The following is a 25,859-nucleotide window of genomic DNA, read 5'->3' as shown; positions in this document are numbered from 1 at the left end:
CAACAGAAGCAACTGAGCACACAATGTCAAAAGTAATGCACTATATCAAAACACCATAAATGATGAAGAATCACTTTAGTTTCCAGTTTTATTAGTAAATGTTTAGAACAGTTCCTAGATTCATACATGAGAGTCACAGACGAGTACAGATCAAAGAGTAAATGTGAGCTTTCATACACACAGAATTTTTTAGAATCAATTTCTTCATCAAAAGTGAAGTATTAAATAACTTGGTAAAAGCCTAAAAGAGTCTCAAGATTCCCTATGGTTGAGTTGTTTGGAAGTATGCACTGCTTCCTGCAAACATCTATTATTAATTCTAATGTTAGTAAAATCATCCGTGTAGTAGACACTTCCGAGTTCCCATAAAAGTTAAAAGTGTTTCTATTTTTAGTTGAATTTTCTGCTTATTGACTTTCCATCAGAAGTCCTCACAGAACTCTCTCTGCCAGACTTTGGCCAGGGAGCTGCCCTCCTTATCGATTCTATGCTTGCTCAATTGATCTAGTCACATTTCTGTGTTGAAAGCGGCCACTCTCAAGTCCATTAGCTACTTTTATGAGCACAGCGCCCATGTAACAGCCCCAGATGGGATTCTAGGACCAGTCTGCCTTTCCTGCTCTGACAGCTTGTGATGGCCCCCGGCTCCACTCTTTGTAAGTTTTTAGCAGATGTCTGCTGTCTGCTCCCGCCTAGAGTTCCATCATGGTGCTTGGTGAAGAAGGGACATCCCCCTTTTGGTGTTTTTTGCATAAGCTCCTTCTGGTCACAGTTTATGTACCATCAGGTAAAGGTGGATTAATACTCATGATTATGCCCTGCCTCTCTAACATTATCTTCTTCCATAAATACTGCTCTTCCCTCTGTTTTCGTAGTCCTCTCCCACTTTATTTACCTTGAAAATGCCCACTTAAGTGGTATCTCCTCTCTGAAGTCTCCTTGGACTCTTTCTTTTCTGGGCCATTAGTCAGTTCTAGTCCCACCCCATCTGTTCCCTGGATATATGACCTGTATATCACTTACCAGATTCTATTTTCTGGCTCCATCCATAGCTCAGTGCTTTTTTTAAAGTGGTAAAATAAATATAACATAAAATTTACAATTTTATCTGAGCAAATCAGTGTCATTAATTACATTCGACTTGTTCTGTAACCATCATCACCAGTATTTCTAAAACTTTTCACTCCAAACAAAAACTCTGTACCTATTAAGCAATAACTCCTCAATTTCCTTCTTTCCCTTCTGGGCCCTAATAATCGCCAATCTACTTTTGGGACTAGAACTAACTAATGTCCCTACTTTTGGCCCTCTGCATCCACCACAAAGGGTGCTGGTTTGAACCCTGATCGGGGTACTAGATCTCTCATGTTGTGCAGAATGGTCAAGAAAAAGATTTTTCTCTCCAATTCTGTAGGTTGTATTTTTTACTTTCTTGATTATGCACTTTGGTGCACAAAATTTTTGATTTTGATGAAGTTCAACTTACTATATTACTATATATAGTTATATATATATATATATATATATATATATATAATATGTATATACTTACTATATATTTTGTGTCTAATACTTTTGCTATCGTTGCCAAATTCAAGTCATGAAGATTTACTCTCATTTTTTAAGTTTTTTTTTGCTCATATATTGAGGCTTCTGATCCATTCTGAGCTAATTTTTGTGTATGGCATAAGATAGGGTTTGAAATTAATTTTTTGCTTGTTGTCCCAGGACTATTTGATAAAGAGACTGATCTTTGCCCAATTAAATGTGCTTGGCATCCTTGTCAAAAATTAATTGATCATAAATATTTGGGTTTATTTATGGATCTCATTGCTATTCCATTGGTCTATATGTCAATCCTCATGCCAGTACCACACTGTTTTAATTATAGCTTTGAAGCAAGTTTTAAAATCAGGAAGTGTGAGTCTTCTGATTTTGTTCTTCAAGATTGTTTTGGCTATTTGGGTCTTTTGAAATTCCATGAGAATTTGAAGATTAGTTTTTTCAAATCTGAAAAAAATAAAGGCTGTTGCAGTTTTGATAAGAATTGGCTTGAATCCATATATCACTTGGGATAGTACTGACACCTTAAACAATGTTGAGTCTTGCAGTCCATGGACATATGACATCCCTCCATTTACTTAGGTGTGTTTAACTTTTGGGGGCAGTGTTTATAGTTTTCAACGTACAAGTCTTTCACATCCTTGGTTAAATTTACTTCTACATATTTTATTTTTTATTGGTGTCATTGGTAGATGGAATTGCTTTCTAGATTTCTCTCATGGGTTTTTAAATTGCAGAAATCAGAACACAGTTGATTTCTGTGTGTTGATCTTGTACCCTGTAACTTTGTTGAATTCATTTATTAGCTCTAGTACCTCTTCTGTGAATTCTTTAGAATTTTCTGTATGTAGGATCATGTCATCTAAAAATAGAGATAGTTTTAGTTTTTCCTTTCCAATTTATACATCTTTTCTTTTTTTTTGTCCAGTTGCTTTGGCTTGAAATTCCATTACAATGTTGAATAGCAGTGACAAAGCCATTTATCCTTGTCTTATTCCTGATCTTAGGAAGAAAGTTTTCAGTCTTTCACCATTGAGCATGATGTTAGCCATGAGTTTTTCATAAATAACCTTCATTATAATGAGGAAGTTTCTTTCTATCCCTAGTTTTCTTAGTGTTTTTTTTTAAATCATGTAAGGATGACACCACCCTTATGGCAGAAAGTGAAGAGGAGCTAAAAAGCCTCTTGATGAAAGTGAAAGAGGAGAGTGAAAAAGTTGGCTTAAAGCTCAACATTCAGAAAACAAAGATCATGGCATCTGGTCCCATCACTTCATGGGAAATAGATGGGGAAACAGTAGAAACAGTGTCAGACTGTATTTTTTTTGGCTCCAAAATCACTGCAGATGGTGACTGCAGCCATGAAAGTAAAAGATGCTTACTCCTTGGAAGAAAAGTTATGACCAACCTGGATAGTGTATTGAAAAGCAGAGACATTACTTTGCCAACTAAGGTCCATCTAGTCAAGGCTATGGTTTTTCCTGTGGTTATGTATGGATGTGAGAGTTGGACTGTGAAGGCTGAGCACTGAAGAATTGATCCTTTTGAACTGTGGTGTTGGAGAAGACTCTTGAGAGTCCCTTGGACTGCAAGGAGATCCAACCAGTCCATTCTGAAGGAGATCAGTCCTGGGATTTCTTTGGAAGGAATGATGCTAAAGCTGAAGCTCCAGTACTTTGGCCACCTCATGAGAAGAGTTGATTCATTGGAAAGACTCTGATGCTGGGAGAGATTGAGGGCAGGAGGAGAAGGGGATGACTAGGATGAGATGGCTGGATGGCATCACTGACTCGACGGATGTGAGTCTGGGTGAACTCCTGGAGATGGTGATGGATAGGGAGGCCTGGCGTGCTGCGATTCATGGGGTCGCAAAGAGTCAGACATGACTGAGAGAATGAACTGAACTGAAGGGTGTTAGATTTTGTGAAATTCTTTCTCTGCATCAATTGGGATGATCATGTGAATTTTCCTCCTTTGTTCTATTAATGTGATATATCACATTGATTGTTTTTCTTCTGTTGAATTATCCTTGTATTCCAAAGGTCAATCTCACTTGTTCATAGTGTATAATCCTTTTAATGTATTGTTGGACTTGGTTCACTAGTATTTTGTGAGGATTTTTGAATGAATATCACAGGGGATATTGATGTATTATTGTGATATCTTTATCTGACTTTGATATCAGAGTAATGCTGGCCTCATAGAAAAAGTTAAGATGTGTTCTCATTTTGTCTATTTATAGGAAGAGCTTGATAAAGATCGGTATTTGTCAAATGTTTGGTAGACCACAACTATGAAGCCATTCTTGTCCTGGGCTTTTCTTTGCTGAGAGGATTTTTATTACTCAATTCAATCTCTGTTGAGATTTTCTATTCCTTTTTGAGTTGGTGAAGGTAATTGTGTGTTTATAGGAATGTGTCTTTTACTCTAAGAGTACTAAGGATTTTGCTCTTATATTTAGGCTTCTAACCTGCTTATTTAACTTCTATGCAGAGTACATCATGAGAAATGCTAGGCTGGATGAAGCACAAGCTGGAATCAAGATTGCCAGGAGAACTATCAATAACCTCAGATATGCAGATGACACCACCCTTATGGCAGAAAGTGAAGAAGAACTAAAGAGTTTCTTGATGAAAGTGAAAGAGAAGAGTGAGAAAGTTGGCTTAAAGCTCTACATTCAGAAAACGAAGATCATGGCATCCGGTCCCATCACTTCATGGGAATAGATGGAGAAACGGTGGAGACAGTGGCTGATTTTATTTTGGGGGGGGCTCCAAAATCACTGCAGTTGGTGATTGCAGCCATGAAATTAAAAGGTGCTTACTTCTTAGAAGGAGAGTTATGACCAGCTTAGAGAGCATATTAAAAAGCAGAGACATTACTTTGTCAACAATGGTCCATCTAGTCAAGGCTATGGTTTTCCCAGTAGTCATGTATGGATGTGAGAGTTGGACTGTGAAGAAAGCTGAGCACCAAAGAATTGATACTTTTGAACTGTGGTGTTGGAGAAGACTCTTGAGAGTTCCTTGGACTGCAAGAAGATCCAACCAGTCCATCCTAAAGGAGATCAGTCCTGCGTGTTCATTGGAAGGACTGATGCTGAAGCTGAAACTCCAATACTTTGGCGACCTCATGTGAAGATCTGACTTATTTGAAAACACCCTGATGCTGGGAAAGATTGAGGGCAGGAGGAGAAGGGGACGACAGAGAATGAGATGGTTGGATGGCATCACTGACTCAATGGACATTAGTTTGGGTAAACTCCGGGAGTTGGTGATGGACAGGGAGGCCTGGCATGCTGCAGTTCATGGGGTCGCAGAGTCGGACACAACTAAGTGACTGAACTGAACTGAACTGAATATATTTTGAATTAATATTTATACATGTTATAAGGTAGGGTTTGATCTTTATTCTTTTGCATATGGTTGGTTATCTAATTTATTTATTGGTACACAATTGTTCGTAATATTTTCTTATAATTTTTTTTATTTCTGAATCTGATCACACGGACCACAGCCTTGTCTAACTCAATGAAACTAAGCCATGTCGTGTGAGTCCACCCAAGACAGAGAGGTCATGGTGGAAAGGTCTGACAGAATGTGGTCCACTGGAGAATGGAATGGCAAACCACTTCAGTATTCTTGCCTTGAGAACCCCATGAACAGTATGAAAAGGCAAAATGTAGGACACTGAAAGATGAACTCCCCAGGTCAGTAGGTGCCCAATATGCTCCTGGAGATCAGTGGAGAAATAACTCCAGAAAGAATGAAAGGATGGAGCCAAAGCAAAAACAATACCCAGCTGTGGATGTGACTGGTGATAGAAGCAAGGTCCGATGCTGTAAAGAGCAATATTGCATAGGAACCTGGAATGTCAGGTCCATAAGTCAAGGCAAATTGGAAGTGGTCAAACAGGAGATGGCAAGAGTGAACGTCGACATTCTAGGAATCAGTGAACTAAAATGGACTGGAATGGGTGAATTTAACTCAGATGACCATTATATCTACTACTGTGAGCAGGAATCCCTTAGGAGAAATGGAGTAGCCATCATGGTCAACAAAAGAGTCCGAAATGCAGTACTTGGATGCAATCTCAAAAACGACAGAATGATCTCTGTTCGTTTCCAAGGCAAACCATTCAATATCACGGTAATCCAAGCCTATGCCCCAACCAGTAATGCCGAAGAAGCTGAAGGTGAATTGTTCTATGAAGACCTATAAGACCTTTTAGAACTAACACCCCCAAAAGATGTCCTTTTCATTATAGGGGACTGGAATGCAAAAGTAGGAAGTCAAGAAACACCTGGAGTAACAGGCAAATTTGGCCTTGGAATGAGGAATGAAGCAGGGCAAAGGCTAATAGAATTTTGCCAAGAAAATGCACTGGTCATAGCAAACACCCTCTTCCAACAACACAAGAGAAGACTACACATGGACATCACCAGATGGTCAACACTGAAATCAGACTGATTATATTCTTTGCAGCCAAAGATGGAGAAGCTCTATACAGTCTGCAAAAGCACGACCGGGAGCTGACTGTGTTCAGATCATGAACTCCTTATTGCCAAATAATTCAGACTTAAGTTGAAGAAAGTAGGGAAAACCACTAGACCATTCAGGTATGACCTCAATCAAATCCCTTATGGATTATACAGTAAATAGATTTATGGGACTAGATCTGATAGAGTGCCTGATGAACTATGGATGGAGGTTCGTGACATTGTACCAGGAGACAGGCATCAAGACCATCCCCATGGACAAGAAATGCAAAAAAGCAAAATGGCTGTATGAGGAGCCTTACAAATAGCTGTGAAAAGAACAGAAGCAAAAAGCAAAGGAGAAAAGGAAAGATATAAGTGTCTGAATGCAGAGTGCCAAAGAATAGCAAGGAGAGATAAGAAAGCCTCCCTCAGCAATCAATGCAAAGAAATAGAGGAAAATGAGAGAATGGGAAAGATTAGAGATCTCTTCAAGAAAATCAGAGAAACCAAGGGAACATTTCATGCAAAGATGGGCTCGATAAAGGACAGAAATGGTATGGACCTACCAGAAGCAGAAGATATTAAGAAGAGGTGGCAAGAATACACAAAAGAACTGTACAAAAAAGATCTTCATGACCCAGATAATCACGATGGTGTGATCACTCACCTAGAGCCAGACATCCTGGAATGTGAAGTCAAGTGGGCCTTAGAAAGCATCACTACGAACAAAGCTAGTGGAGGTGATGGAATTCCAATTGAGCTATTTCAAATCCTGAAAGATGCTGCTGTGAAAGTGCTGCACTCAATATGCCAGCAACTTTGGAAAACTCAGCAGTGGCCACAGGACTGGAAAAGGTCAGTTGTCATTCCAATTCCAAAGAAAGGCAATGCCAAAGAATGCTCAAACTACCGCACAATTGCACTCATCTCACACGCTAGTAAAGTAATGCTCAAAATTCTCCAAGCCAGGCTTCAGCAATACGTGAACTGTGAACTTCCAGATGTTCAAGCTGGTTTTAGAAAAGGCAGAGGAACCAGAAATCAAATTGCCAACATCTGCTGGATCATGGAAAAAACAAGCTAATTCCAGAAAAACATCTATTTCTGCTTTATTGACTATGCCAAAGCCTTTGACTGTGTGGATCACAATAAACTGTGGAAAATTCTGAAAGAGATGGGAATACCAGAGCACCTGACCTGCCTCTTGAGAAACCTATATTCAGCTCAGGAAGCAACAGTTCGAACTGGACATGGAACAACAAACTGGTTCCAAATAGGAAAAGGAGGACGTCAAGGCTGTATATTGTCACCCTGCTTATTTAACTTCTATGCAGAGTACATCATGAGAAACACTGGGCTGGAAGAAGCACAAGCTGGAATGAAGATGGCCAGGAGAAATATCAAGAACCTCAGATACGCAGATGACACCACTCTTATGGCAGAAAGTGAAGAGGAACTAAAAAGCCTCTTGATGAAAGTGAAAGAGGAGAGTGAAAAAGTTGGCTTAAAGCTCAACATTCAGAAAACTAAGATCATGGCTTCTGGTCCCATCACTTCATGGGAAATATATGGGGAAACAGTGGAAACAGTGTCAGACTTTATTTTGGGGGGCTCCAAAATCACTGCAGATGGTGATTGCAGCCATGAAATTAAAAGACGCTTACTCCTTGGAAGGAAAGTTATGATCAACCTAGATAGCATATTCAAAAGCAGAGACATTACTTTGTTGACTAAGGGCCATCTAGTCAAGGCTATGGTTTTTCCAGTAGTCATGTATGGACGCGAGAGCTGGACTGTGAAGAAGGCTGAGCACCAAATAATTGATGCTTTTGAACTGTGGTGTTGGAGAAGACTCTTGAGAGTCCCTTGGACTGCAAGGAGATCAGCCCTGGGATTTCTTTGGAAGGAATGATGCTGAAGCTGAAACTCCAGTACTTTGGCCACCTCATGCAAAGAGTTGACTCATTTGAAAAGACCCTGACAATGGGAGGGATTGGGGGCAGGAGGAGAAGGGGACGACAGAGGATGAGATGGCTGGATGGCATCACCGACTTGATGGACATGAGTTTGAGTGAACTCTGGGAGTTGGTGATGGACAGGGAGGCCTGGTGTGCTGCGGTTCATGGGGTCTCGAGGAGTCAGACATGACTGAGCGACTGAACTGAACTGAACTGAACTGAAGGTCAGTAGTAATTTTCCACCCTGTCATTTCTGATTTTAGTTGAGTTTCCTCTCTCTTTTTTGTCTTTGTCAATCTAGCTAAAAATCTGTTAAAAATATTGATCTTAAAAAACACACCACCAATTTTTGGTTTTGTTGATTCTATTGTTTTTATATTCTCTATTTTATTTATTGCTTCCCTGGTGCCCCAGTCGTAAAGAATCCACCTGCCAATGCAGGAGATGCAGGTTTGATTCCTGGGTCAGGAATATCCCCCAGAGAAGGAAATGGCAACCCATTCCAATATTCTTGCCTGGGAAATTCCACGGATAGAGGAGCTTGTGCTGAAGTTCAGGGGCTTGCAAGAGAGTCAGTCACAACTTAGCGACTAAACAACAGATACCAATTTTACTTATTTTCATTGTAATCTTATTATTCCTTCCTTCTATTGGCTTTGGGTTTAGTTTCCCTTTTTTATATTGTCCCCTGCTGACTAAAGTGAGGTTATTGACTTGAGATCTCTTTCTTTTTTAAATGAATGAATGTGCAGCTATAAATTTCCCTCTGAGCATTGCCTTCGCAGCATTCCAAGAGTTCTGGTATGGTGTTTTTTGTTTTTATTTGTTTCTAAGTGTTTGCTGATTTCCTTTGTGATCTCTTTTTTCATGCATTGGTTGTTTGGGCATGTGTTGTTTAATTCCCACAAATTTGTGAGTTTTCAAGTTTCCTTCTGTTATTGATTTCTCGTTTCATTCCACTGTGGTCAGAAAGGATGGTTTGTACAATTTCAATCTTTTCAATTTATGGAGACTTTTTTGTGGCCTAGTATATGGTCTGTCCTGGAGAATGGACCATGTGCATTGGGGAAGAACATGTATTCTACTATTGTTAGGTGGAGTGACTGTATTTGCAGATAAGACAAAAAAAAAAAAAAAAAACCCTATCATTGACTTTAATTAAAAAGCAATATCAGAAGGAAACTTATGTAGAAAATGTTTAGCCTACAGAGCTTTCATGCTTATTGAAGTCTTTGAAAGTCTCAGGAGACTTTTCTTCCAAAAGGTCGATAGACAGAATCACTCAGCAGAGAAGTCTGTCCTAAAAGCCTTTCTCTCTGAGCAGTCTCCCCACAGGCAAGTCCTGGGGGACAAGGCAATCTGCTTGGCCCCTCCCAGCCATATGGTCTTGTGAAAGTCCCTTGATAATTACTTAATAAAGCCATAGAACATTCTGCAAGTTATAAGTTACTTTCACAAACATATCCTTGACAACCCTGGGGACCAGGTTTCATTGCAGTTTATGTATTATGATTGATTTTAGCAGTTGACATTTAAGAAGCAGATGGCCTGCTCATTGTCCCTGACCTCAAAATCTTTTCATTCATCTTCTACTCAGAAGTCCTGGTCAGATTTTCTTTAAGTGGCCTCTTGGCATCTGAAATCCTAGCAGCATTTGTCCTGCATGGGAAAAGATGGCAGAACATGGGTTATTCTCTAAATTTTTATAGAAACACCAAGCAAAATACAACAGAAAAAAGCCTAGAATTCACTAGAATTTCATTTCACTCAATACTCATTAGCAAGAGACAATAAAGGATCTGAGAGAATAGGTAGCTGAGACTGCTGAACAGTAACTTAGCATTTTTTTTTCCTCTACTAAAAAGAGACAGGAAATCAAATGTTGGAAAATAGAAGAAAATCCAGGCCAAAGTAATGTGTTAATGCTTTTGATGCAATAATACCGTCAGGTAAGCCAGACCTGGGGGCAGCTAAATGTCCAAATGTGCTCTGGACTTTAAATCAGTGCTAATGGTAAGACTGCATTTAAAAAAATTAAGCTTTAGAGAAAGACACCAGATCCACCCTAAATGGTGATTGCGTGCAATAAAAGATTAAAGAAAGTCATCAGGCTGTAGGTAGACAAGTATGTGCTCAGTCACGTCCGCCTCTTTGTGATCCCATGGACTGTAAGCCACCAGGCTCGTCTGTTCATGGAATTTTCCAGGCAAGAATACTGGAGTGGGTTGCCATTTCCTGCTCCAGGGAATCTTCCCAACCTGGGGATCACATCCACCTCTCTTGTGTCTCCTGCATTGGCAGGCAGGTTCTTTACCTCTGTGCTACCAGGGAAGCCCAGGTGAATAAGTCTAATCTAAACGGTATCATTTTAAAAATTAGTGATTATTATGTAGTGATTAGTTTGCATGAATATTTTACATAAACAAAGTAAAAAAATAGAAATAGCCTAATTCGTTGGAAAGATGTGCTAATCAAAAGCCCACAGTAAATGTGGCAAATGCTTGCACAGACACTCACACATGAGGTTCCTGAGGAAATCCAACATCTCAAGCAGTACCATTCAGCAGGGCTATCCACACGGTATAGATATTTTGCAGAATCCTTGATAAGTGCCGGGCTGTCAGCGTCCCCACAAGACTGCTCACTCTGCACACTCCAGATTACAAAGGAAGGTACATCATACATGGAGTTTTCTCACTAACGGGCTGAAATCAGCTAACAGGGAGAGTGAGGAGTGAATGTAGGTACATCTCCTTGGTGTAACTGAGTTTGCAGTTCCCATAAATGAAGGTACCACAGAAAGAGTGGTCAGGGGCATAAAAAACATCAAACTCTAATCCCTGATAATGTATCATGTATATGTTGAAAAAGACCACCACAGTGATATGACAAAAGCATTTCTTTATTTATACCCAGATTTTCCCCTTATAGGCACTGCTGTATGTGGACACAAGCCTTTAACTCTTGTCTGTCCCTAGCCTCTGAGATTCCCTACGTCATTAGCATAGCATAGATTCCTAAAAAATATTAGGGGGCCAGCAGGTCTCTTGTGGAGTTACTATTAATAGATGGGGTATAAACACTGGGAACTCCTGAAATTTCCATCAGGAGATTTTTTTTTTTTTTAAGTTCTTCTAATTTTTTTCTTATTTCAAAGAGTCCTTGCTTCTGGGTGCCTGTCACTCTCAGACAGGAAGTGCCTGGAGGCTCCCTCTAGCCCTTAGTGAGATTGCTGGGCCTGGGGTTCCCTCTGGGCTCACTGTCCTGTGGCAGAGGCCACTGCTAGCACTGCCACTGCTGCTGGAGTACACATGCACTTCTTGCTGGCTTGTGGCTGCATGGGTATTCCTCATTTTTTACAGAAAACCTATGAGAAAAAAATTCACATTTTTTTTGTTGTTGACAGTTAAAATTTACAATACATCATAATACATTCATTCATAAGATTTCATTTGTTATGATTCCAGTAACCACACTTTTTGTTGCCTTAGCTGAAGTTTACCACTATTCTAACTCAAGAAAATGACTTTTTCAAGATTTTGACAATGCTAAAATACATAAAAAATATGTAAGACAAATACTATTCTTTAAAAACTTTTAAAATGTATTTTAAGTGCTGTGAAAAACTTTAAAACCCTCTTTGTTTATATATTGTGGGTGTATTTCTTATGAATCATTCTCATCCATCCTTTAAAGCAGTTTGACCAAGGAGTCCTGCTTGGCCGTAATGAGCCCAGATTCAAGAAATGTGAGTACCAGAGTCAAAAGAAACAAACAACCCCCAAATAAAAGTCCAATTTTTCTTTGAATATTCTACTTTTCTCCCACATGTTATTCAGAGTTCTTGAACTCAAGCAACAGAATTGCATCTTGCTGTCTTAAACAGGAGAGAATTTTTTGGAAGGCTCTTTGAGACTGCATGTATCCAAAGGACCTGTTTGGAAAAAGAAGGAACGGCAGAGACTTGGGGACTGACCGGTCAGCAAGCCATTCTCGGGCTGTTCCTTGGGGTCTGGCCAAGCCCTGGGAGACTGCAGCCCACTGGCCAAGGTCAGTTCATACCTCGCCCTCTCCACCGGATGCTGGCATCTGAGATGGAGACTCTGCTCCCTTCAGCTCCTGCAACAATAGCAAAATGCTGCTTCCAACAAGGATCAGACGCTGGGCAGCCAAACCCAAGCCAACCGCCCCACAAATGTCCTTTATACTTGTAAGATTTTGGCAAAGAAATTTTAAATCATTTTGTGAGGCAACCATTTCATAAACCACTCGACTGAGACATAATTCACATATCATAAAATTACCTGTTTGAAGTATACAATTTATGAAATGTTGGCATATTTGTAAGATTGTACAACTACAGCTACATTCTAATCTTAGGATAAATCATTTATATTCAAAGCTGAAGATAAAGAACTCCATGCCATGTATCCTTGGCTAGATCTGGAAACACCCTTGTTCTATGGAGGTAGGTCTCTAACTACAACTTCCTGTCTCTGCATTCTCTTTATCCGTGACAGCCCAAGTAAGGAGGAGCTCCGGACCTGCGCTCCAGCTGGATTCCTATGTCCACATTCTGAGAGGGATGGGCTGGAGAGGCAGAGGCCCCATATCCTCTTTGTACCTTCCATCTTCCTCTTACTTTTATATTCCTTTAAGGAGCGAAGGTAGAATTCTTTAGTTCTTTCCAGCCTGTCCTCTAGAGGGCAGACAATCCCTCAGTGAGAGCAAAAATGGAGCCTGTTTCCCAAAGCCACCCCACGGTTCCATCAGGAAGAACCCCTTCCCAAGAGTTTCTGTTCATGGATCCTTCCTTGGTTTGTCACAGCTCATCCCAGTTCTTGAAATCTGCGTGGTAGGGGTGGAGGGGGTGGGAAAAGTTGTAGTTTGTATTCTTTCTAGAAAAAAAAAAAATCTCTCAAATCCTCCAACCCCCACCCCAACTCATGTTTATAATGTTCTGGAAGAAACATTAACCTCTCCTGAAAGTTTTAACCTCTTAATTTCACATATATTAATCTTCATAGTCTTCTTCTTACTGGAGTAAATTATACATCATATAAAATGTACCCTTTGGACCATTTCTAAGTGCACAGTTCAGTGGCATTAAGTACATTCACACTGTAGTACAACCATTATCACCTTCAACCTCCAGAACTTTTTTATAATCTTACAAAGCTGAAATTCTGTACCCATTGAACAATGACTCCTCATTCCCGGTCCCTAATAACCACCATTCTCCTTTCTGTCTCTGAGTCTGACTATGCTAGGTACCTCATATTAGTGAAATCAGTTAACATTTGTCCCATGTGACTGGCTTTTTTCATTAGTATAATGTCTTCAAAGTTCATCCAACTTGTAACCTGTATCAGAATTTCATTCCCTTTTGAAGGCTGAATACTACTCCACTACATGTATTTACCATGTTTAGCCATTCATCCATTGATGGACACCTGGGTTGCTTCTACCCCTTAGCGACTGTGAATAATGCGGCTCTGATGATAGGTTTACAAATATCTCTTTGAGTCCCTACTCTCGCATCTTTTGGGTCTTCATAGTCTGTTATGCCCATGGAAGAGTAAGGGAAACCTGTCGTGTATGGTTTCCCAGTGTTTCACATTACGGCTTACACAGGAAATGCTTGGCTGTGTAACTGGAGGGGTTGGGAGCCCAGAAAGTCATGGAGGTGACTCCTAGGGGCTCACAGCACACAGGGGCAGCTCGGGCAGGCAGCCCTGTCCTAGACGGCGACATGCTCCAGGTTCTGACCCCATGTACCGGCGGTCCCCAACTCTTTTGGCACCAGGGACTGATTTCTTGGAAGACAATTTTTCCATGGACTGGGGAAGGAGGATGGTTTCAGAATGATTCAAGCATTACATTTATTGTGCACTTTATTTCAGTTATTATTATAGCAGCTCCACTTCAGATCATCAGGCAGTAGAATCTTGAGGTCGGGGACCCTGGTGTAGATGCTGTATGTGTGGGTGGTGGGACAATATTCCAAAGAGGCTGTCATCTCCTCTCCATTTGATACCAACCAGAGTTTTTAGCCTCCTTAATCAATAGAAATCGACTAGAGGCCAGGCAAGAAATTCAGACAAGGCTTTTACCAGGGCCCCTGATGCAGCCAAGGGAAGCAGGGAGCTTGTTGGCTCCCTGAGGTTGGGCAAGCTTGTTCCTTACACGGGGTGAAGGAAGGAGTATGTCCAGGGGTCGGGCCAGAGGAGAGGCTTCGATGGTTTGCCCAGCCCCTAGGCAGAGTTTGAACTGCACCCTTGGACTGCGAGGAGATCCAACCAGTCAACCCTAGAGGAAGTCAGTCCTGAATGTTCACTGGAAGGACTGATGCTGAAGCTGAAACTCCAATACTTTGGCCACCTGATGCAAAGAACTGACTCCTTGGAAAAGACCCTGATGCTGGGAAAGATTGAAGGCAGGAGGAGAAGGAGACGACAGAGGATGAGATGATTGGATGGCATCATCGACTCAATGGACATGAGTTTGTGCAAGCTCCAGGAGTTGGTGATGGACAGGGAGGCCTGGCATGTTGCAGTCCATGGGGTCACAAAGAGATAGACACGACTGAGCGACTGAACGGAATTGAACTAGGAGGTGCTGTGTGAGGGGTCATATGCAGTACCCTGCTTTTCCTCCTGACATGTACTTTTGCTTCAGGCTCTTCAAAAATGGCAGTTGGGTTTTTTGGTTTACTTTGTATCCTCTGTCCATAATTTTGCCCTAACTGTGCATGTGCACAGTTATTTTTAGCCCCATACAGTGGTTGGTTGTTTTTTTTTTTTTTTCCTGGAGGAGAGGTTTGTCCAGGTGCAGGCACTTCAGCAAAAGGTCTCAAGTCCAAGCCTGCCTCACGGTTCACATGCCCTCTTAGAGAACATGGCCTTCTGTGGCTGGAGGATGAGAGATGTAAGACCTCAGAGCCCCTGGCTGCAGCGGCCTGGAACAGTGATACACACGTTACATTAAATTCCTTCTAGAGCCAGGCAGAAGTCAGGTGTGGGAGCAAAGCTGAAAAGACCAGGTCAATTTAGGGACTGAGGCTGCCACTCTGAGGCTCAAGTGCAAGGAAGCCGAGGGACTGGGTTGCACAGGACAGGGAGGCAGAAGCCATACCAGAGATGCACAAGGGGGAAGGCAGGTGCCCCCAGGAGAGGGGCAGGTTGGGGAGGAGGATAGGAGGAAACCCTGCCTCGAGACATTTCCTTCCAGGGCTGGACCTTTGCCCTGCATTTCACTTTTGTGAAAGCAAAGTGTGTTAGTCATTCAGTTGTGTCTGACTCTTTGTGATCCCATGGACTCCAGCCCATCAGGCTCCTCTGTTCACGGAATTCTCCAGGCAAGAATAATGGAGTGGGCTGCCATGCCCTTCTCCAGGGGATCTTCCCAACCCAGGGATGGGACCCAGGTCTTCTGCATTGCAGGCAGATTTTTTTTACCGTCTGAGCCACCAGGGAAGTTGTGAAAGCAATTCTGTCTGCATTAAGAACTTTCTTTCCTTGAAGTGGCAAGATGGCTTTCTGTGCCTTGAGGGTGCAGGAGGATGCGGCTTGCTGGGAGAAGAATATCAGGTGAGGAAGCCAGAAAGTCAGATCTACCTAGTGGGAAAGGAACAAAGTTGCCACCAAGACAGCACAAAATGCTTCTTTTTTAAATAGTTTATTCATCTGTTTGGCCAAACAGGTAATGGAAACTGAGAATAATAATTTGCTAAAAAGTTTAGGTCATGAGTACTCCTTTCCCCTAGGAAACAAAAGACTCCATGGTTACAGAGTGCACCATTGGGTTATGACAACATTTCAAAATAAGGTTTCCATTTCGATATGTAACAATGTAAACTTTAAAAATAGTAAACTCTAACCCCCTCATCCCTCTTTACAGATCTATCACAGATAGAATTTTCTGGCAGACCTATAATGTGGAAGTAAACAGCCTGGTGCTTAAAAGTTTCATAAAAAGGTTTGCAGATTCAGTAAATAATTTTTCGGTCTTAGGAAGTAAAAGCAACCAGCGATTCATCTTCTGTGGACTCTGCCTCATATACACACCATGACCTGCGTTGTGTGACACTGGTCATCAGCTTTGCCATTTTTGTACATACAGACAAATATAGTATTTTGTTTGTTTCTAAAGATTTCTACATCTAAATGATAAGACGGCGCCAGTGACTTATAATGTCACCTCGCTTCACATAGGTAAAGACAAAAGTTCTGTAGAAGGCACTGTAATTTCTCTTGCACGATCTTACACAGACATGTGAGGGCAAGCCAGCTGGGGCTAAGACTTAGCTTCCCCTTTCTGTTACCCAGCTTGGCCTGTCCTCCTCTAATCACCACCCCCAGGTTAGCCACAGTCGATGGTTTTCCAAGTCCATTTTCCTTTTCTGCTCCAGCTCTTCACATCCCGTCTACCCACCCATCCAGAAATCCATTTATCCCAGTTAACTCAGAGTGATCTTTTGGTTCATTGAAATCCCTTAAAATTAAGAGTGCAGCTCTGGTATAAAACAAAATATGACCTACCATCGCTGAGAAATAATCACAGTGTGCAATGTAAGTTTCAGTTGCAAAGATTTGAAACATCTGCCCTGCCATGTCGAGAACACCTGTCATCTCAAGCAATCTAGGCAATCATTTTAAGCTGCTTTACATTCATGTAAAAAGAGCGGAGAGGTTCTTCTTTTCTCTCCCGTATTGAATCAGTACCCTTGAGTGAAAGATCTGATGTGAAAAAAGTGCAAGCAAGTTGGACATGCCAATAAATACCATATAACTTACCGCAGATTACCAAAACTGTACAGGTATGTACACCTCACTGAGGTTCCCCCTGCCAGGAAGAGATTCCGAACCCCCCTCGTGAGCGGTTGCCACAGAGTCCTAGGGCAGATGGTCAGCGGGCGAAGGAGGGCCGGGCCCTTCTGCTCTTGCTCTGAAGCCCCAAGCCCAGGTCCGCTCCACCCTCAGCTGCCTCCTCCTTCTTCCTCACTTTGAGGCGAGTGAGCAGCTTAATCAACCAGACGTCCCACTCCTCAGGCAGGAGGAGGAGGAGGAAGCCCAGGCCGATGATGATGATGGCAATTACCCGGACGCTGTTGAAAACGATCTTACTGGTGTAGTGATCAACCACTGCAGGAGACAGAGAACGGAAGTTACCCAGGGGCCGACAGGCCTGGGCAATCAGGAGGTGGGGGACCCCCGCCATGCCAGGGCCTGGGGCAGCCCTTTCTGCGGGTTGGACTCTGTGCTCCCTTGACCAGGCAGGCAGAGCTGCCTCCAGCAAACCCCCCTTAGCTTTAGAAACGCTGCCTGGCGGGAGGCCTTGCACCATGTTTCACTTTCCCAAACTGACTTGACCTGGCGCCTTAGTTCGGACATCGGTTTGGCTGAGAGACGAAACCAAACCCAAGGGGCACTTAGAGACGTGTGTGTGCTCAGTTGCTCAGTTGCTCAGCGTGTCTGACTCTTTGCCGCCCCTGGACTGTAACTGTCCAAGCTCCTCTATCCATGGAATCCTCCAGGCAAGAATGCTGGAGTGGATTGCCACTTCCTACTTCAGGGGATCTTCCTGACCCAGGGATCTAACCCGTGTTTCTTGCATCCCCTGCATTGGCAGGCGGGTTTTTTTTTTTTTAACCACTAATGCTACCTGGGAAGCCCTGTATATATACTGGTTGGTCAAAAAGTTCATTCGGGTTTCTCACACGCTCTCCTGGAAAAACCCCAGTGAACTTTCAGCCAATCCAGTATATACCAAAATTGATTGTGGCCACCTCTGGGGTGCCAGGACAATTAAAATGTTACTGCCTTCTTTCTATTCTTGGTGCTTTTCACATTTTAAAAAGATTTTATTCATTTTTATATTTCTGGCTGCACCCCACGGCATGTGGGATCCCAGCTCCCCAACCAGGGATCAAACCCGTGGCCCCTGCACTGGAAGTGCAGAGTCTTAACCACTGGATGGCCAGGGAGGTCCCATAGTTTTATGTTCTAAAGACCAAACTCAACCTGGTTCTTTGAAAGTAATAGATACAAACCTTTACTCCACTCCAGGGTATTATTAGCATGAGGCTCTAATGCCACCTATATCATCGCTGATTATGAACATTTATTAAAGGCCAGAAGCTCACTTCTGACAGATGAGGTGAGGGAACAAAATAAGAACAGGATTCACATCAGTTAATACAAATCTGGATCATCATTCTTTTCATAACTAAAGATCAAAAGTGTTCCAAAGTTGGTTTTCTTTTCCTTTTTCTGCTTTATTTTTCTCTTTTCTTAACTAAATCAAAGCAAATTTGGAGGCAGGCCTCCACATAAAATGGTTGTCTGAGGAGGCCTTACAAATAGCTGAGAAAAGAAGAGAAGTGAAAGGCAAAGGAGGAAAGGAAAGATACACCCATCTGAATGTAGAGTTCCAAAGAATAGCAAGGAGAGATAAGAAAGCCTTCCTTAGCATATTTCCAATGCAATTTTTGCATATTTTCCAATGCAAATAAATCAATGAAAACAATAGAATGGGAAACACTAGAGATCTCGTCAAGAAAATTAGAGATACCAAGGGAACGTTTCATGCAAAGATGGGCTTGATAAGGGACAGAAATGGTAAGGACCTAACAGAAGCAGAAGATATTACTAAGAGGTGGCAAGAATACACAGAAGAACTGTACAAAAAAGATTTTAATGACCAGATAACCACGATGGTGTGGTCATTCACCTAGAGCCAGATATCCTGGAATGCAAAATCAAGTGGGCCTTAGGAAGCATCACTATGAACAAAGCTAGTGGAGGTGATGGAATTCCAGCTGAACTATTTCAAATCCTGAAAGATGATGCTGTGAAAATGCTGCACTCGATATGCCAGCAAATTTGGAAACTCAGCAGTGGCCACAGGACTGGAAAAAGTCAGTTTTCATTCCAATCCCAAAGAAAGGCAATGCCAAAGAATGCTCAAACTACCGCACAATTGCACTCATCTCACTTGCTTTATTGACTACGCTGAAGCCTTTGACTGTGTGGATCACTGTTGTGGAAAATTCTTAAAGAGAAGGGAATACCAGACTAGCTTACCTGCCTCCTGAGAAACCTATATGCAGGTCAAGAAGCAACAGTTAGAACCAGACATGGAACAACAGACTGGTTGCAAATTGAGAAAGGAGTACATCAAGGTTATATACTGTCACCCTGCTTATTTAACTTATATGCTGAGTACATCATGCAAAATGCTGGGCTGGATGAAGCACAAGCTTTAATCAACATTGCTGGGAGAAATATCAATAATCTCAGACATGCCAAGGATACCACCCCTATGGCAGAAAGCAAAGAGCCTCTTGATGAAAGTGAAAGAAGAGAGTGAAAAAAGCTGGCTTAAAACTCAGCATTCAAAAAACTAAGATCATGGCATCTGGTCCCATCACCTCATGGCAAACAGGTGGGGAAACAATGGAAACAGAGAGTTTAGTTTCTTGGGCTCCAAAATCACTGCAGATGGTGACTGCAGCCATGAAATAAAAAGACACTTGCTCCATGACAACCTAGGAGTTCTGACTAACCTAGACAGCATATTAAAAAGCAGAGACATTACTTTGCTGACAAAGGTCCATCTAGTCAAAGCTATCATTTTTCCAGTAGTCATGAATGGATGTGAATCCATAGAGAAAGCTGAGCATAAAGAAGAATTGATGCTTTTGAACTGTTGTGTTGGAGAAGGCTCTTAAGAGTCCCTTGGACTGCAAGGAGATCCAACCAGTCCATCCTAAAGGAGATCAGTCCTGAATATTCATTGGAAGGACTGATGCTGAAGCTGAAACTCCAATACTTTGGCCATCTGATGCAAAGAATTGACTCCTTAGAAAAGACCCTGATGCTGGGAAAGATTGAAGGCAGGAAGAGGAGACAACAGAGGATGAGATGATTGGATGGCATCACCAACTCAATGGACATGAGTTTGAGTGAACTCCGGGAGTTGGTGATGGACAGGGACGCCTGGCGTGCTGCAGTCCATGGGGTCGCAAAGAGTTGGACACGACTGAGCGACTGAACTGAACTGAACTCCACACAAGGGAGAATCAGATTGCTTTTCTGAAAAACTCAGTTTGTGAAAGAGTTTCTTCTGACTTGCACGTGCAGCTTTTGAAGCCTGCGTGCTATTCCTCCCTCTGCGCCCCCTACCCCGCCTCGTCTGCCCCACGAGGGGGCTGCTCTGTCATCCCCCTTCCTGTTCCTCCAGTCCTCTTGCCCCGTCCCCTTCTTCCTGCACTTCTCGCCTCCATCCAGAGGCTGGGCAGAGAGGTAAAAGGCAAACCTGAGAAAAACATTTTGTTAGCAGTTCTTTTGTGGAATTAAAGCACCTCTTTTATCTCCCTCAAATTCAGAAACACTTTAGTTTTTAATACCGGCAGATCCGGCACAATAGCCTGTTAATTTACAAATGAAAGAAAGTGAAAGTGTTAGTTGCTCAGTCATGTCCGACTCCTTGCGACCCCATGGACTGAAGCCCACTAGGCTCCTCTGTCTATAGAATTCTCCAGGCAAGAATACTGGAGTGAGTTGTCATTTCCTCCTCCAGAGGATCTTCCTGACCCAGGATCTTCCAAACCCAGGTCTCCTGCATGGCAGGCGGATTCTTTACAGTGAGCCATCAGAGCCAGTCAGCCAGTCCCATGAGCTATGCTAGAGAGAGTGTCAGAAAGCCCAGCAAGGACTCTGCTCTGACAGGTCAGAGAACCACTGACTCCTCTGCTCCTCCTCCCCTGGAGAACTGACTGTCATTGCTTCCTCTGATACACTGCTGACCTTCTTACATTGCAGAGGATTCTGATTAACCTCTCACACACTGGCTGTATGATACAGTTCAAGTAGCTTCTATACAAGGGTCACCTGGAATATGCCTCCCTGAAACAAGACTGCTCTGTGACTATAAAGAAAACACTAAGATGCAGTGGGGGTATGTTGATGAGTTATTTTTCTGAAGCCTGTGGTGTGAGGACACAGACAGGCTGGACCACTTTTCTACCAGCTCTCCAGCTGTTTAGGGGCTTCTTGCCTTTGGAAGTTCTGCCTCATAAATCATTTCATGTGGTCCTCCTATGAACCAAGGTGATGACTCAGGGACAACCTTCATTTTTAGGGGATAAGTAAGGGCCCACAGAGGTTATGAGAGGGGACTGGTCACCCTCCCTCTGGGCAGGTGCCGGGCCCAAGGAGTCTGGGACCAGGGTAAGACATATATAGACCGTGTGGAATGCAACGCAAGGAAGCTCTGGAAGTTGACTGTGGTCTTACCTATGCTTCCAGGCTTATCACCAGACTGAACAGGATATGGGGTTGCCATTCCCTGGGAGCCTAGTCCTCTAATGACCCAGAAGTGGGCAGGTCAGGAGATGGCTTTGGCAGGAGCTGTGCCAAGGTCATGGGGGTGAGTGCTCTGGGAAGTGACTCACAAACAGATTCTACAGGGAGGTTGGGTATAACTCAGGGAGATTCTGGGAGGAAAACCCAAAGTTCATAGCAGCAGGAGCCAGGAAAGGGAAGGAGGTGAGGGGCAACTGATGGCACGCTTCAGAAGAACCGACTAAGTGTGCTGGTGAGACCCCAGTGAAAAACAGAGTGGGGTCCTGAGCAGTGGGGCTCTCTTCTGGGACTCCGGGAGCAATGTCGACACTTCTCTAGTTGTGGACATGTCTCTATCTCATGCCTGCCTTACCCTGAGCTAACATTCTCTTCTAGAAAGCTCCTTATGAAAACTAGAAAGCTTTTCCCTGCTACCTATTCGTCTCTACTTATTAATAATATTAACGATATTCATCTCTGATCTCCACGCTGGCTCAAATAAAGATGATTTTAGACTTCCTGGACCTTGGTGTTAAATGTGAAAATCAACCCATTCTGAAGAAAATATTGCATGTATCACAAACGTCAACATTTTACCCAAGTGGTTTCTTTCTATACAGGAGGTTAAACCTGAACACTGTCCCAGGTAAGCAAGAATATATGTGAGTACGTGTGTGCACGTGTGTGCTTGCATGTGTGTGTTTACAAACAGACGCAGAGAGCCACAGAAGTTTACCTGCATTCACAGGTACGCTGAGGACGATTCCAAGAGACATCAGAGTTGGATATGTAACAGCAATTCCAAAATTTAATACAATATTGAATGCTGAAATAAAGAATAAAAAGATCGGTGTTATGCATGACCAGCTCTGACTTTCCATCCTTTCTGGCCTATCCAACCCCAGCTTCTCTGAGGAGGCTGGAGTCTGGGGGGTTTGCTCTTTATTCTGACTCACGGGACTTGGGTTCCTGCAAGGGCTCCAGGACTGGGGATTAAGGCCAAACGTCCTGATTACTTACGTCTCCTCTCTTCCCTGAGCTCTGAAGAAGAAGAAAGAAATTTTAAAAAGCTAAGTGAGAAGGCACTAGAAAAGAGGATGGGACTATCCTACTTATCTGCCTAACTTTGCTTTTTTCTGCTGCTGGCAGTGATTCTGGGACGACTATGATCAGGAGCTTTGGGATGCACATTTTAGATAGAAATGGGTGAGGCTCCTCCTTGGATGCTTCCCTGTCGAGGACCAGCCTTGCAGCAATTGCTCATGATGAGGATGGTGATGATAATGAAGCAATGCTGATGATGGCACTAATAGTGATAATGTTTACTGAACACCATCAGGCAGTGTTCTAAGAGCTCTGTGTGGATCGTTAACCAACTCTAAGCTTGTACTGCTTGCGGCACGACAGGCCAATAATTGAAAGGTCAGTTTCTGGAGGAAGGAATAACAACTTTATTCATAAAGCTGCCAAACTGAGAAGATCGTGAGTTCACGTCCCAAAGAACCATCCAATCTGGGTTAGAATTCAGGCTCCTTTTATACTAAAAGGGGAGAGAGTAGAGTCAAACACTTCCTGGTTCCCATCAGTCTCCAGAGAGGATGTGTTAATTTCTTCCTCTCTACAGTCATTCACAAGCAGGTCTAGTCAGGTTATTTCCTGTGAGCTACACAAAGGTATTTTCGCTTAATGCACATTACTTGGGGAGCATTATGTATAATTTAAGCTTGTAGGCATCATCCTTTTAGTGATAAACTTGTAATAGAATACAAAAGTTTCTTCCCTATTATAGTATTAATCTACCAATTTCTAACCAGCCCTATATTCAATGGAAGGACTGATGCTGAAGCTGAAGCCAATACTTTGGCGACCAGATGTGGAGAACCAACTCACTGGAAAAGACCCTGATTCTGGGAAGGATGGAGGGCAGGAGAAGAGGTGGGTGACAGAGGATGAGATGGTTGGATGGCATCACTGGCTCAATGGACATGAGTTTGCACAAACTTGGGGAGATAGTGAAGGACAGGGAAGCCTGGTGTGCTGCAGTCCATGGGGTCGCAAAGAGTTGGACATGTCAGCCCTAGAAGTAATGTACTATTATTACCCTTGGCCACTAGATCACTGTTCAGAGCAGCAGACCGCAGTCCTGGAATTAGAGCTAGTGTCATCATCACAAAGGCTTCCTTTGTGCGACACAATGACCTAGAAAACCATGGAGAACTTAGGGCTAATAATAGGCTTGGTTTTCTCCTTCAGGGCATGGGTTTCCGGATCCCACTGTCAGTCCCTGCTTTCTGGGCATTCTGGCAGGGTAGTCGCCACTTACTCAATAAGAGGACTGAAAATCCACAAAGGTTTCCCCATGGAATGTCATCAAAAGAGCTCCAGTATTCCACTTTGGTAAAGTAGAGGATGACAGGAATACAGGTGATGAAGAGGATGTTAAACACACCCAGAATGGAAAGAAATAAGGCGGCTTCTCCAAACTTAGCACTGCCCAGGAGGAGCTTGAACAGGACCTGCCGGAGAGAGCAGAGGAGGAGGGGTGACAGTTCGCCTTGGACTCCAACTTGCCACGGAGAAGCGAGTGCGCTTGGTAAGCTGGGGCTGGACCACGGGGCAGACAGCCGTGTGATGGCAAATTCCACCTCACGTGGCCTTCAGTGAAGGGCAGTAGGGTTCCTCCATGCTCAGTAATGTGGCGATGGAGGGTTACTCCTCAGGTACACAGAGAGCATTTTCAGGAATCATGGGTTTTCACACCACACTTGAATCCTCTGTGTTGTATATATGACACCACATCGCAGCCTCATGGCATTGAAGATGAGAAAGCCACTTAAATTAGAAGTATCTGCCATGATTGCATGGGCTTCCAAGTGGTGCTAGTGGTAAAGAACCCGCCTGCTGTACAGGAGACCTAAGAGACCCGGGTTTGATCCCCAGGCTGGGAAGATCCCCAGGAGGAGGGCATGGCAACCCACTCCAGTATTCATGCCTGGAGAATCCCATGGACAGAGGAGCCTGGAGGGCTACAGTCCATAGTGTTGCAAAGAGTCAGACTTGATTGACGCAAGCCACAATTACACTTTCCTTTCGGAAATCTCTAACATTCAACCCTGAACAGTTTGAAAACCACTGCCCCACCCCGCAAAAAGGGACTATCACATCCTGGCTACAAAGACATTCCCTATAAACCAAATGGAGAGGTTTTACAACACTCACAGCTTACCTCTGCTCCAGTCCACCACCCACATTCCAGACATGGCATGGGGTTTCAGTGGAACACTGCCGATGGATTTCTTGCCCCTGTGTGTACACATCTCAGATGCATGAAAAGCCAGGAAAGGGACAAAGGTGGCTGGAGAAGGCGGGAAGCTGAGCTCCCAGGGGAAGCAGAGCTCCCAGGGGAAGCAAGCCCCATCCAGCCTCCGAGTTTACTACATTGTTCACAGTTACAGAGCTGACGGCCCAGTGTCAGCCTCTGCTCTGCTCCTCCTTCTTCCTCTTGCAGTCATTTCCCACCTCTTTGGGGTATCTCTGGACATTTCTGGGCAGGAAGCATGCAAAGGGAAATGAAGTCAAGTCCTTTTACCCTTCTGCCCACCAGCCTGTCTGGATGAAGATCAGCCAGTGGAGGAGTTGGAAATGTAAGTCTAAATCAGAATATTTGTATTCGTGGTGGATGGAGTATCTATCCACTTTGCTTCCCATTAGCATGCAGCTCACTGAAGAGAGCAGAGTATTTAAGTATTTTCTGTATTTGGGCAGTGGCTCTGGAGTCACGAATGGGGCTAGACTATCACATCCTCTGGGTGAGATGTATTCCTCATGGGCTGTGTTTCTCTGAGGGCAAAGGGCAGGGAGCTGATGAAGGATAAGAAGGTACAGTTGGGATTTCCCTGGTGGTCCAGTGGTTAAGACTCTGAGCTTCCAATGCAGGGGGGGTACAAGTTCGATCCCTGGTCAGGGAACTAAGATATCACAAGCCTCAGGCCAAGGCCAAAAAAAAAAGGTATAGTCATTTCATTTTACAAATGCATAAATGTGTTCCTCCCCATGCTGGAAAAGTTTCTTTTCTTAGAACTTTCTACAGTCGTTTATTTTCTCTGTCTGACTATCTGGATCCACAAAGGGCCGTTAAGACTCAAAGCTAAAATGTAACTTTTCATTGAATCTTCCAGGTCAGTTTCCCAACATGGAGACCAGAAAATATTTGCATTCTTGACTAAGGATCCGAAGAGAAGGGGAAGCAAAGCGGGAGAGCATTGAGAAGTGTGATGGAGCAGAGAGGGTGAGAGATAAGTGTGGGGGAAATAATTGTCTTCTCGAGACAAGCAGTTGGCACACACACACCTCCAATGGTTCCCAGCATTTTGTCAAAAATATTTTATAATTCCATATGATAGTAATTGTGCTTTTATTTATTCAGTCTAAAGCAATACTTGAAACGCACATGGATTCATGTTGAGTCCTGGTGGCCTCAAAAACCATGTGATAAAAGACTTCAAAGCTGCA

The 25,859-nt window shown here is 43.1% G+C and overlaps 1 protein-coding gene and 1 long non-coding RNA gene across 3 annotated transcripts in view; one reads left to right on the top strand and one right to left on the bottom strand.

Annotated features, from left to right (window-relative positions):
- The first annotated feature begins 539 nt into the window (after window positions 1–539).
- LOC121817952 (uncharacterized) lies at window positions 540–25,859 on the top strand. 2 transcript variants are annotated; one of them, XR_009598556.1, is made up of 6 exons: window positions 540–656; window positions 4,057–12,051; window positions 12,404–23,282; window positions 23,601–23,940; window positions 24,856–24,991; window positions 25,526–25,859. It is a non-coding gene; the product is annotated as an uncharacterized LOC121817952 (long non-coding RNA). The 2 variants fall into 2 exon arrangements; XR_006058034.2 differs by having other exon boundaries at window positions 4,057–23,282.
- Window positions 15,663–25,859, bottom strand: part of SLC35F3 (solute carrier family 35 member F3) — a 132,449-nt gene continuing 122,252 nt past the window's right edge. The window contains exons 5-7 of the mRNA XM_027962132.3: window positions 23,671–23,863; window positions 22,084–22,173; window positions 15,663–17,144 (exon numbers count right to left, since the gene is read on the bottom strand). Coding sequence (XP_027817933.1) covers window positions 16,909–17,144; window positions 22,084–22,173; window positions 23,671–23,863 — 519 coding nt within the window. The 3' untranslated portion in view covers window positions 15,663–16,908. The remainder of the gene's footprint in view (window positions 17,145–22,083; window positions 22,174–23,670; window positions 23,864–25,859) is intronic.

Source organism: Ovis aries, chromosome 25 (genome assembly GCF_016772045.2).
Source record: "Ovis aries strain OAR_USU_Benz2616 breed Rambouillet chromosome 25, ARS-UI_Ramb_v3.0, whole genome shotgun sequence".
NCBI lineage: Eukaryota > Metazoa > Chordata > Mammalia > Artiodactyla > Bovidae > Ovis > Ovis aries.
The sequence above is the reverse complement of the archived record's forward strand: the minus strand, read 5'-3'. Positions and strand labels throughout refer to the sequence as shown.